Here is a 14,341-nt window from a genome sequence, read left to right on the forward strand (position 1 = left end):
AATGTCATTGAGGAAAAGTGGAACGTGGGGCTAGCAGAGAACTGGCTGTTCTACTGAAAGATGAATGGGTTGAAAAATAACCTCATTCATCACGAAAAACAGAATTTCGTTGTTGAAAAAGCGCACATTCTTGAGGAAGCTGCCAGGAAAGGTGCCATAGATCTTCTTTTGAAGCAGACTATAGTCAGTCTCCAACTACAGATGCAAAAATTCAGAGGCTGGGGCTCTAACTGAGGATGAAGCAGAGAGCCTGAAGAAATATAAGCTATATGTCTTGCATCCTGGATGGCACAAGAGTGTCATCAGATCCCTAAATATCTTTCGCTGCTGCTTCATCGTGACAAGAGTCCTACCTGACTCGATCCTCGGCTGATGAAATTCATTAAGCCCTTAGAAAAATGAAGCCCAAAGAGCTCCCATGAGTGTATAGAATACTGTTAAGCTGTTCAAATGTAGTAAACCTGAGGCATTATTATTTCTACAGCTGTTATTATCAGCTGTTTAGAGGATAAAAATAATACCTCAAGGCTGGAAGGAAGGTATAATCCTATTGCTATATAAGTGCAAGGGAAGCCGTAGTGAGTGTTCAAATTACCGAGGAAAAAAACTTCTTCACCTCCCTAATAAGCCTTCTATGATTAACCTCCTTGACATAAACATTGAAATCCTCCAAAAACACTATCAGGTGTAACCAACAAGGTTTGTTTCACATGGACCAACAGCCACGAAGACATTTACGGTCCACCAAATCATTGAAAAAACTGTTGAATTCCGTCAGATGGCGTTCACTGAGCTTGGTGACTCCAATGCAATAATAGACTTAGTAGGTTGCGACTCCCTATGGATAATACTCCAAAGAACTTGTCTTCTAGAGAGAAGCATGTAAAATACTAGGCACTTGCAAACTGACACAAAAAGCTCCGTCAAGGCAAATGGACGTTGCAGCCAAAAATCAGAAGTCACAAATGGAGGAAGAGGGTTGTGTTGTAGCTCAGAGAGGTTTAACTGTGTGATAGACTATAATAACGTCTCACTTTTGGACTGCAGTTTGGTGATAGAATTTTCAGTGATTCTCATTTTGTAGATGACTTTTTCTTATTTGCCTATTTGGGACAGAACTAGAAGCGATGCTAAATAAAGGGCCCCAGAAAGTAAGTCTGAAAATCAACTCGAATAATACCAAGTAATGCTTGTTCAGCTGAACAATCCGTCATATAGCCGTCATCACCTGTGATGGTTATTCACCCATTCGTTATACACAGTCATATCTAAGGGTCTTAGTATGCTGTGAATGTTTAATCAAGGATTAACTCTAATATGTAATATAACTCTAATCAGAGGCATCGTCCGTCACCCCTCCATAGATCAATACCATGCGTGTTTCGTATTAGATTTTCCTTATCGAATTAATACTTGGATAAAACTTTTTTATCCTCCTGTTAGTTATCAGATTAAAAAGAAAGTACCTTAGAAGAATTGAGAGGCTGAAGCCTACGTGTTAAGTGGAGATATCCACTTTTAAGTTCCAGACTTTTCTCCTAACTGGTCAGCTACCATTATCTCGGTTACTGGATATTTGAAACATCCGGTGGTTTTGTCATCTGCTCTATATGTCAGCAGAAAATCTTGCAAAAATTGATCTCGACTTCGAGCCTCTGGACCATAGATAGAAGCGACCTTATATCGAGGGACTAGCTAGACTATTTCTTTACCCTGGTGAAAGTCCTCCCAGACGACACCTCATACTAGCTTAAGACTGTCAAGCTAATTACCGAACGAATTACAGGATTTTTTTTTCTGAAAATAGTCTGACAAAGATTTCAATCTTTTTTTCTAAAAAGCTTGAAACATAAAAACCGTATGTCCCTGGGCGAAATACACTATTAGTTTTTTTTTGGATTTCTCCAGTATGTTTGCACACTAAATTACAAAACCAATTTTAATATGGTGCCACCATACTTGCTTCAATTGTCAATGTTGTAGGACCAGGCATTTTTTCTACCTCATCTGGCTTCTGGAATTCAGATATTACAAGGGAATTTATTTATTCGTAAGCTCCCCAGACTCACTAACCCCCTATACGAAACAAACTATAACAAAACCAATACATAACCAGATTCATACACAGAACTAGTTTTAGTTTGGGGGCATGGCCTCTCAAAAAAGATCGATTTTTTTTCTCATTGGTTCGAAACTTGTCAGTGCTTTGATTGTAATTTCTCTTTTTTTAACTATAAAAATCCTTTACAAATTTTTCTACTGAACGCGTTCTTTTAACTGACAAAATTTGGTTTTTCTTAAGCGAATAAAATTTGGCTAGAAAAAAAACAGCTTTCGTTCGTTGGATAAGTTAATTTGAATAACAAGTTGCAAACGACGAAATAAAAACTATCTTCGAACTGAAAAAGAAATTATTTGCCACTTTTTTAAAAGAAATATTTGGTAACTTGACTAGTGTTTAACTCTTTTATCCTAGCTTGCAACTGAAAAAGAAATCTTCGAAATGAAAGTAGAAATTATTTGCCACTTTTTAAAAAGAATTTTTTGGTAACTTGGCTAGTGTTCAACTCTTTTATTCTAGCTTGCAACTGAAAAAGAAATCTTCGAACTGAAAAAGAAATTATTTCCCACTTTTTTAAAAGAAATATTTGGTAACTTAGCTAGTGTTTAACCCTTTATTCTAGCTTGCAACTGAAAAAGAAATTTTCGAACTGAAAAAGAAATTATTTGCCACTTTTTAAAAGATATATTTGGTAACTTGGCTAGTGTTTAACTCTTTTATTCTAGCTTGCAACTGAAAAAGAAATCTTCGAACTGAAAAAGAAATTATTTGCCACTTCTTTAAAAGAAATATTTGGTAACTTGGCTAGTGTTTAACTCTTTTATTCTAGCTTGCAACTGAGAAAGAAATCTTCAAACTGAAAAAGAAATTATTTGCCACTTTTTTCAAAGAAATATTTGGTAACTTGGCTAGTGTTTAACTCTTTTATTCTAGCTTGCAAGATGAGTATGGAAGGTCCTATGAAAGAATGTATCTAAGGTATTATTTCAACTATCCTCATATACTCTCAAGAAGTGACGTCTACGATGGAACCATCCGTGGCCTTGTCAAAAGTGCTTCGCAAATGGCTGATCAACAATTTACGAATGATGTAAGTACAGCTTAAAATGCAAAACTTTCAAACTTAAATTAAGCAACAATTGTCCAGAGGAGGGGGATCTAATGCTCCTCATAACGGCTTAATATTTTCATTTTAAAACGCATTTTTGCAACGATATTTAGCATGATAATGTAAAAGCAGTCTACGACTAGACGGTTGAAGACAGTTCCGCAATTTGACACATTTTTTTCTTTTTATAGACTTTATGGAAACCATTGTAATAAGCCTAGTTAACCAATATGAAACCATTGTAATTATTGATGCTTTAGTTACTATTGGCTCAAAAAATTAATACAAATGGTAATAAGTTCACTATTTTTCAGTTTTGCACGAAAATGACAACATAATTTTGTTTTCTGTTGGCATGATAACAGATTTTTCCTTGTATTGTACGCTGTATTAATGAAGCCATATATGTTACGAAATTTAGCCTGATCATTGATTTCATATTAAAAAATGATCTTAGACTGGTCACATGAGAAATAAACTATGTCTTATGTTTTAGCTCCCTTCTCAAGGTATTATAGATCTTACCCTTCAGGGTAGCAGTTCTAAATAATAACTTCAAAGAAATAACTTTACCCATAGTGAATAATAGATGAGAATATAAATGTAATGATAACTACAAGCTAATTGTTTCTTTCAAGAAAATTAAGCTTTAAATTCAATTATGAGCGAAAAAATTAGAAATTTTGGTTTGTAAAGAAAATTTGGAATATATTTCTAAATACAAATTCATTTCGCTTTTGCTGAGCATGTCCACCTCGTCCTAGACAGAAATATATACGATTTTCTTTCTTAAGGCTTCTTGTTGTTTTCAGGATGCATTTTTTTTTCTCAAGTTTTGTTATATCAAGTATAATAAATAGACTTGAAGTCAAATTTCTTGCGTTGAACCTCGTAAGAAGAAAACACAGAAATTAGGATTTACAGTATTAAAGATTTTCAATCGCGTTTATCTCATTTGTTTTTTGAATGTTCACCTTTCTTCTTTAAATTTCTTTGTCTACCCAAAAGAAAATTGATGAAATACTGCTTAATGGTTGTATTACTATACCAGAAGTTTACTAAAACAGACCATAGTTTTAGCAAAACTAAATTTTTTTTGGTATTAATAGATGTTTTTAAAAGCTTAAGAGAGATAGCTGAAACAAAGAAGTCCTTACACTGATGACTTGGCTCTTATACGAATTTTTAGTAGGGGCATATATACTCTTAGCGCTCTCACCTAAGGGGAGTTTTTCTTGTTTAAAATCTTCCAAAATTATTGCGCCGCATTAAGATTTTTTTTTTTTTTTTTTTTTTTTTTTTTATAAGGCTGCATTGGCAGTTTGCTTTATCGTACGAACCATCTAGCTGACTCAGTAATTCTACAATTTTTACTTTTTTACTTTTTACTTTACTATTAAACTTTTTTACTATATTTCTACTGATATTTTTACTTTTATTGAGATAAGTCGTGAGACACATTAAGCTTCCAAAGGTTTTGAGATCATTCTAGAATCTTGAAGTACACATTAGATAAAGCTTAGTTAATGTAGAATTTTTTTTATTTTTTCTTTCTCAGGGGTGATCGTATCGAAGCATTTGTCCTAGAAAATTGCATGAAGGCTCATTCGAACGAAAATAAAAAGTCATATTGCCCTTTTTAGATGACAAAAATTGGAGGGCAATTAGACCCCCTCTCACGCTCTTTTTTGAATTGAAAAAAATGGAGTAAAGTTGTAAAAACTAGAAACTAATTTTCCTTCTATTTGTTTTCCATCCTTTTTGTCATTTTTGCTTTACACTGAGGCAATCATTAAAAAAGAAAAAAAAATTCCAAACGGCCAAAATAGTTATATTGTGTACGGTTTTAACTAAACTAATTTGGCCAGTGGTGTCAATTCAGAAGAGTTTAAGAGAGGGAGGGCAAGAGATATTTCTTAGAATTGGGGGAGGGTTTTTTTTCAACAAAAACACCATCAAAAAGAAAGAAAATCCGTAAAAAAAAATAAAAGATGTAAATTACTACTAAATTGAAAACAATCTTATCAACCAAATTGTGAAACGGTCTTGATATTTTTTTTTCCTGATAATCTTTGATGGAAAGTTGGGAAAATTTTTTTTTTAGATTTTCTTTTAACTTTCCATCGAAAAATATAGTCAGCTTATTTTAGTTTGTTTAATAAGCATATAATTCAGAGGATATGAAGGTAATGTTTTGTGTTTGACCATCATGAGAAAAAAAGGATAGTTTTGGAATTTCTATACTTTTTAAAGGAGAAAAAATTACTCCAACTTTCAACATTTTCTTGTCTAATTTGTAAAATTCACTTTGAAGACTTAGGTTTCGGACAAACTGTATCTAGTGTGACTATTACAAGAGCCATCATCGCAACAGGAACCAACTGAATGTAAAAGAAAGCAAGCTTTGAAAAAAATAAACTTAGAAAACTGCTTGGTTATCACTTTGTTTTTCCTCTGTGTCCTGATTTGTAGCTTAAGCGACATCAAGTAAGAAATCATGACAAATGAACCAGGTTTTGCGACAGCTTCGAGATACCAAAAATTTGCATCATTGTGATTCGATTGACCTCTTTAAAAGTTGAGTAAAAATAAAGTTGTAAATAAAATTGGTGATTCATCTTAAATTAAATCGTTTGGCTCAATTATTATGTCAAATTTTAATATTTTTTTCTCTATTAGGATAGTTTTTTTTTCTCACACTGGAAAGTAGCAGCAATATTATATTTACGACAAAGTAAATATAACCGCCATGATAAACACTCGTAATATAGTCGCTACATATAGTCGTAATAGCTTATGGTGAATATAGTAATCGCAGTATGGCAGATCAAAATATAGTAATAATTGCAATATAGTAATTATAATATCGTAGGTAATAACTCACTGCAGCACCAAGCCGCCTGAAGCCAACACAGCTACGCACGCTGCTCCTCCAACCTAATCTATTCAAGGCCTCCCTCCTTACATCCTCCCAAGAAGTTCCCGTTTCCTTTAAATCTTTATAATGACAATCTCCCAACCCAGACGAGGACGACCCACTTTCCGTGTATCCCCAGACGGTTGGCCAAAAAGGACAATCTTCGGCAATATGTTATCCTTCATCCGCAGAACATGGCCTAGCCATTTCAACCTTTCTTTCATTATAGCCATAGAAAGCGGGATTAAACCACATTTTTCGTACTTACTGTTTGAAATACGGTCAGTCAGCCGGGTACCCAGAACAATCCGTAGGCAATTTCTCTGGCAAACATCTCTGCAAAAAACATTCTCTGCAAAAACATCTAGTAAATTTTCATCTGATTTTCGGAGCACCCATGCTTCAAAGCCATATTTGACCACTGTCATCACCGGAGCTTCCAGTATTCTAATCCTGGTTTGCAGACTCATTTTTCTATTCTTCCAAACTTTTTTTAACTGTATAAAAGCGCACTGAGCCTTAGCTATTCAACTTTTGACATCTTCACTGCTCCCACCGTCTTTACTAATAATACTACCAAGTTAAGTGAAGCTTCCAACCTGATCAATATTTTCGTTACCCAACGTCACCTTTTCATCTTCACTTATTCCTAGCCTTAGTGACTTAGTCTTCTTAATATCAATTTTCAAGCCTATTCTAGCGCCCTGAACTAGCAAAACCTTTAAAAATTCATTCATTTTGCTCACACTTTCATCTAATGGGCTTAAATCATCAGCATAATCTAAGTCCAGGAGCGTTTTTCTTCCCCATTTGATTCCGTAATATACTAAAGTAGATACAGGAATCACAATTAAGTAGTAAACTTCTGCACTAGTGATAAAGACAGATGGGTTGACTTGGCGGCAATGATGAGTCAAGTACAAAAATTTGGGGTTGTCCTTCGGGCTCCGTTTCCCTTGAAATCCTAATTTCTTTTCAATTTCTTCGGACTTATTATTCTAATTATCAAATATATTTGTTATTCCCCCCCTCCGCCCAGAAAATAACATCCTTCGTACGTGCCTAGTGATGACTCCAAAAAATATATAGAACACAAGAAGAAATTCATATGTATATGTTTACCTTTTGAAAAATACACTGAACTTTTGAATTTTTTTTGAAGAACTTCTACATAGTTACTCATAATACCTTATTGAGTGATACCTAAGAATTTAATAAGCTCTTTTCAGCTTACCAACTATCTCTTCAAAGAACCTTCAAAAGATTGGGGATTTGACCTAGTTGCTTTCAATGTTTGGCGAGGCAGAGATCATGGTCTCCCTGGCTACAATAAATATAGAGAGTCAATGGGACTGAAAAAAGCAAAAACTTGGTATGATTTATCGGATGTTTTTACGCCACAAGTAAGTCTTTCTAATCTTTCTTTATTGGTGTCCTAAAAGTTATAATCCTTTTCGTTTTGTGAAAGCGTATCCTTTTAAGAGTAAATTAGTGTGTCCTGTCGCAGCACAAATCTTTATATCTAGCATTTAACTAATAACGAAAGTAGTGCCTTGTTTCTAACTTTTTTTATGTTTCAGACATTTGTAACGTTTGTTTTCCTAAATTTTAAGATTATTAGATCCATGGATGGGTCTGAAGCTACTAATGGGAAATATAGTAGGGATGATTGATTGATTTATTTATTGTATGGATTTTGTTGATATGATGCTCCCGGAGGAGAAGCATAATATATGACATTCTTTTGTATTAGTTGTTTAGTGTGGTGGAATTAGTGGTATCGGTGGCCAAGTTTTCTTGACTTTTTCCTACCTCCCCCACGGACAAGCTTTTCTTTTTAGGGGAATTTGTAATAAAAAAATTTTTTACACGTTTTGTCAATAAATCCTTTTCTATCTCTTATGCGTGTTATCTTCATGCGTATTCAGGCATTTTAAGCACATTTGAAAAGAAATAAATGCACTTATTTGGAAATTCAACTTAGATGCGTGTATTTTCTTTTTTCAATGTTTTTTTTTCCGACCACACTGAGGCTACGTTTGTAGCAATTTATCCAAGCTTTGTTAATATTTTTTTTTTTTAATTATTAAGCATCCTTTTCAAACCGATAATCGTTGGCTGGTATGGGTTAAAAAAAGCAAACAGTGAAAAAAAAGGAAAAAGTAGCAAACAATTCCCATAAAGATTTATAATACAATGTTGGTAAGGGACATTTTTTTTTATTCCGTTTTAGAGCCATAACAGTACCAGAGTTGCAAACAGAACACTTTTGAAACATTAATTTTTTAGTCGTGTGGATGAAGTGTATCGAGTACTTGAGTATTTTTCTGTAGTTTGTACTCTACTAGTAGCTTTTTTTATGTTTTTTTTGTACTTGACTTACTATAGGTGTATTATTTTTTGTATTTGAGGTATATTTCAGATCAACTACTCTTAGCAAGTTCTATAAGGGCAGTATAAAATAAAACTGTATATTCTGCCGTCCAACTCTATACAGGGTAGTCCTCAAATGGTCTAGAAACATAATTCTCGATCTTTGATTGTACAGAAATGAAAGAATATAGGAATAAAATTTCCCAAAAATAAAAGCATTTGCGTAAACGATTTCTAATTCTGTTTGAACAAAGGAGATAGTGGTTCTGTCCTTCTTGGTTAAACAACATATCATCACTAAATACAATATTACAAAATCAAATACTTTGACTAGATATAAAAGCTACTTGGAAAGATGCTCAGCGATCAATAGAATAAAATAAATTTAATCGGCTGATTTTCTTATACCTTTGACTCTTAATATCTCTATCTTATGTTCTTTTGGGAATTTGAAAATTGAATCAATTTTGACGGTCTAGAAATAAAATTAAATATTCTTTTCAAGTTACAATTGATCATAATTTTAGTCTGTGTTCTCTCAATGTTCTCAACGTGGGAAAGTAAACTAGACCAAACTATAAAATGCCTGGTGAAGAATAAAATTGAAAAGACTAAGAAATTTCCTAATTTTTTAAAATGAAGTGATTTCAGAAGGGATTATCTGGTTTTATCATAACATAAATATAACTTAAAGATGAACTTAAAGGTTGAGTAATTATGTCTCTGAGAATAACAAATCCTCACAGTCCCAAAGGGTTGTAAGTTATGCCCTGCGGGCATATAAGTTTTTTTTTATAGAAACGATGGTCGTATAAACTTAGGAAGGGTATCATTGGATTGGTAATCAGGTTTTCTAATACCCTGATAGAAATTTTGAGATCAGCATTTGTCGTCGTAGAAACTTAAGAAAAATGCTCTTTTGATTTGAAGAAAGGACTTTTTATAATAGTCAAAAGAACTGGATGGTAACAAGCCCCCCCCCCATATATCCATCAATTCCCAAAGCATAATCAACATTTTTATAGCCATTTTCTTCAACGTAGTTTTCTTCGGCAATTATCTGACAGGTCTAGAAAATTGTGTCTTTGAGAATGACCCCCCCCCCCCCACAGCCCTCAGTGCAAGGGTTGTAAGTTATGCTCCGGGGGCATATGAAGCTTGTATGGAAAGGGTGGTTGTATAAACTCCGGAAGGTTCTCATTGGATTGGAAATCAGATATTCTAGTTCTTTTTCTAAGAGTCAAAGTGATCAGGGTCAGCCCCCCCTCCTATGTCGTATTTTCCACAAATGCATCCGAAAAAATATTGAAATAGCCATTTGTTGAAAATTTGTCCAAAGATCATGGAATAAGGCCTTTGAGGTGGACAAAATCCCCAAGAGTCTGAGGATAGGGGTTGTAAGTTATACCTCAGGGGTATATAAGATTTTAAGTGAAGGGGTTGTCGCATGCAATTTAGAAGAGGCTCATTAAATTTGAAATGTATAGTTCTAGTTCCCTTTTAAGAGTCAAAAATGACGGAGAGCTACTAGCTCCCCTCTTTCACATCTTATTTTCCCAAAACGCATTCAATTAAAATTGTGAGATAGCCATTTTGTTATCTATAGTCCAAACGTCATAAATCAATGTCTTTAGCGTGGATGCAGTTCCCCAGAGCCCATGGACAAGGGTTGTAAGTTATGCCCCGGGATGTATAATGTTTTTATGGAACGGGTAGTTCTATAAGTTTTGGATCGGCAGGAGCTCATTTGAATGGAAGTCCGCAGTTTTAGTGCCTTTTTTAAGAGTCAAAAATAAATGAAGGGCCATCAGCCCCCAAACTCTATCATTCCCCAAAATAAATACAATTGAAATTTTAAGAGGTCTATTTTGTTCAGCCTTGTTAAAAGGTCCCGTAATTATGTCTTTGGTGATGTCGACCTCCCCACAATCCTCAGGACAAGAGCTGTAAGCTAAACAATTCGTTCATTGTTTATACTATAGCGTATATTATTGAGAAAGGTGTACATGTTTGAACTTTGCTTTCCAAGAAAGCAAAGGTCATTCAGGTGAGCCATTCAGAGAATGTTGAGAGGAGTGTTGAACTAAATCAAATACGTTATGTTTATAAGGATTGTTAAAAGCGTGTAACACAGGAATAACTGAGTATACCAATTTGGAACATTCAGGAAATGATATGGGATATTATCTAAAAGGCAAAATTTGCATGCTGACAGTACAACTACAACTACCACTACTAGTACTACCATATCATTATATTTACAGTATTGAGGGGAAATTCAAGCTGAATCAACAGACCCTACGTGCATGCAAGTTGTCAAAATAACGTATCTCAAGAATTGATTTGGGTATTCAGTTGGAACTTTCAGGGAATGCTTAAAAGGGAAGATCATGTCACCAAAAGGCGAAATTGTGCACAATACTGCTAATGCTACTATTACTGCTACATTTACCGCTATAACTACTACTATTACTACTACTACTACTTCTATATATACTACTTGTAAGGCTAAGAGCACTGAGAGGAAAATTTGATAACATACAGGTTATCAATAGGACATATCAGCAATGTTACAGCAACGGTTAATTGTACTAAGTTAAAAAATTCCTGGACTTGATGAGAGGGATGTTTTACTGATCAAAAGGCAATATGTATATACTATTACTAGTAATATCAATACTACTATAGTGACTAGCATGAAAACTATGCCTAAGGCTATGAAAGTGAAATTTTCAAGGAATTTTGAGGGGGAAGGTGAACTGAGTCACAACACACCGTCTGTAAGCAAGTTTTCAAAAGGGTGTAACAGCAATGTCTTAGAAATAGTTGTGAATGCTTGTTGTAAGGGATTCTGAATCAACCAGAAGAAAATATTTTCATCCCAATGCTTATGCTTCTACTCATTCTACCACTGTTACTATTATTACTACTTCCAATACTACTACTGTAACTATTGCTTAGGCTACTAAAAGTAATTCTACTGCTAATACTACCTCTACTTCTATTAAAGCTAAGGATATTGAGGTAAAAAATTTGGATATATAGAAACTAAATGGAACTAATCCGAAGCACACTATGCTTACACAGGTTGTCAAGTGGACGCATCAGAAATACTTCAGGAACAGATGATGATATTGGGCTGAAACTTTCGGCGTGTGTTGAAGTTGATAATGAAGAAACTAAAAGTTTTATGCGCATACTGCTACTAATGCTGATACTACTATAGCTAATGTGCAACCTAAGGGTTTTAAGGTAAATCTTCAAAGGAATATTTAGACTGATGTAGAGCTAAATCAAAACAAACTATGAGCATTTGGACTTTCAAAGAGGTGACAAAGCAATATCTGAAGAACAAATTATATTAAGTTAGACCTTTAAGGGTAACTTGTGGGGGACTTTGAACTAGCCAGAAGGCGCTATGTGTATACTTTTAGTACTACCACTACAGTTACTGTAACTAATGACACTAATTGTGTTAAGCTGAAACTTTTAGGGGGATGTTGAGGAAGAGTTTCAATTAGACAGAAAAAGTGTGTGCATGCACGTTTTCATAAGTGCATATAAGCAATATTAAAGGCAGTGCCGCTGTTGAAAATTTTAAAGGAGCTAACTAAATTCAAATTAAAAGTTCTGGTGCCTTTTCTAAGAGTAAAAAGTAGATTGGAAGGCAAGCATCCCTTCTCTCAAGTCTATTCATTTTCCAAATGCATCCATTAAAAATTGTGAGACAGCCATTTTATTCAGCACAGTAGAACGATCCAGCAACTAGGAGTTTAGGGGTATTGGGTATGCCAACCCCCCACAACCATACAATTGACCCGTTATACTTAAAGCTGGATGTTGCTTACACTAAATCAGAAGGCGTCGTGTTTATGGTTGCCAAGAAGGCACCTCAGAATATACGGAAAACGACTGGGAGAATTATCAACTTATTGGATAAAAACTCATCAGTGGCGATTGATCTTTTTAATACTATTACTGCTTCTGCTCTTACAATTTAGATAAATAAAAAGTGCATAAGTGTATCCAGGCTGCTAAAGAGCATAGATGGAATTTTTTGGAAATGATACTGTTTTATTTTTCAGGTCAACTTTGTGGAATTATAAAATTAAACTAAAAAATACTACTGGTGTCTGGATTAAAAATTATTGAAAAAGTTTCTCCAACATGCAAATAGCAACCAGCTATGGATTCTTATAGAAAACACTGAAAAGATATAACATATTATTTTGTCTATGAAAAAAAAACTATGTCAATAAGAAACGAACGGAAATTAATTAAAAAAAAAATTTTTCCACTAAAGTTTTTCAGAGAAAAGTAAAGAGTTGTGTTTCAAAAATGAAACAAAACACGTACTGAAAACAAAACACGTTACAAATGTTTTCATTTTTTTACTTTCATAAACAAAAATTTATCAAAACTTTAAGGATTAAATATCAGTATATATTAATTAAACTGACAATCCACGGTCATTCGTTTTTTTTTTCTTTCAGTAAAGCCCAAATTATTATTTATTTCTGCTCATTTTTTGCTTAATGGAGCTTTTAAATTTTCTTCGAAAACTTGTTTTGTGGAAAAAGTTTTTTTGCATTAACATTTATTAAAAGTAAAAAAAAATGAGCAGCAAGGATATTTATTACAGATTTGCGACTGCGTGAGCTACTCTGTCTGTCTGTTGGTCTCTCTCCCCAGCCCCACTTCCTATCTTTGTCTCTCTCTTCCTTTGTCTTAGCATCCCTTCTTCTCTCTTTCGATCTCTTTTGCCCACAATCTTATGTTTTTGCTTTATATTTCTGTGCCTGTAATTTTTATGATTTTTCCAAGGTATTCAAAAAATAGCTGCTATTTTTGATTTCAGTTTTTATGTTTGCTTTACCTATATGAGACCCTTAGTTGGACCTTGTAAACTATAAGCTGGAGATGATCAAAATCTTAGACCATAATGATTTGTTCAAAAATTGTGGCCTATTGAAAACATTTATATTGTTTCTTTTTCAAAATTTTACATGTTTATAGATTCACGAGTAATTCTCAAAATTCTCTAAAGCAGGTTTGAAGGCTCCTCCGTCCGGAAAAAAAAAAAACTGGTTACTAGCAAAAAATGAAGGGAAAATTACTATCTGGGCTTAATTTAGTCCTTGCAATACAATCGTCTTTTTTTTATAATGTCAAACAGTTCGTAGCAACGAACTGTAAGTAAGGAGTGACGCGGCTGTAAGGAGTGACATAGTAACCAAAACTCTAAAACGACTCTAAAATTAAAACTAATGAAAATGAAAACTAATAAAACAAATCTCAATGAAAATCACAATATATGATTCAGCGTATCAGAGAAGAGCCTTATTGTAGAGGTTTCAATCTCCTATCTGCAAAAATGTGAAACTTTTTAATTATTGCCAGAAGAAAGATCACGGATGTGTATTTCTTTATTTTTTTCAGGGGTAATCGTATCAACCCAATGGTCCTAGAATATTGGGGGAGGGCTCATTCGAACATAAATTAAAAGTTATAGTTCCCTTTTTGAGTGAAAAAACAGATTCGAATGCAATTAGGCTGCCCCCTGCCCCCTTTTCCCAAAGTCGTCCAATCAGGATTTTATGATAGCCATTTTTTCATCATAGTTGAAAGGCTCAATAACTATGTTTTTACATATAACATGACCCCCCCCCCCCAACTGTACCAGGGGTAAAGTTCTTTAAGATATAAAATTCGCCCATTTTTTAAGCATAATAATCATAATAATAATAATAATAATTTATTGTTAACCTTTGTATATAACAAAAATGCACTAAAGAGAAGTATAAGAAAATGAAAAGAAAAACAAAAAGGACACAGAGAAAAATTACACACAATTCTTGACAACTTTAACTTTCAAACAATC

General features: G+C 33.9%; 1 protein-coding gene across 1 annotated transcript in view; it reads left to right on the forward strand.

Moving 5' to 3' along the window:
* The window catches only part of LOC136031501 (peroxidase-like), a gene marked incomplete in the record, with an annotated part of 143,388 nt that overhangs the window by 103,336 nt on the left and 25,711 nt on the right, over positions 1 to 14,341 (forward strand). Inside the window, 2 exon segments of the mRNA XM_065711160.1 lie at positions 2,996 to 3,152; positions 7,317 to 7,490. Of these exon segments, the coding sequence (XP_065567232.1) occupies positions 2,996 to 3,152; positions 7,317 to 7,490 (331 nt within the window).

Source organism: Artemia franciscana, chromosome 9 (assembly GCF_032884065.1).
Source record: "Artemia franciscana chromosome 9, ASM3288406v1, whole genome shotgun sequence".
NCBI lineage: Eukaryota > Metazoa > Arthropoda > Branchiopoda > Anostraca > Artemiidae > Artemia > Artemia franciscana.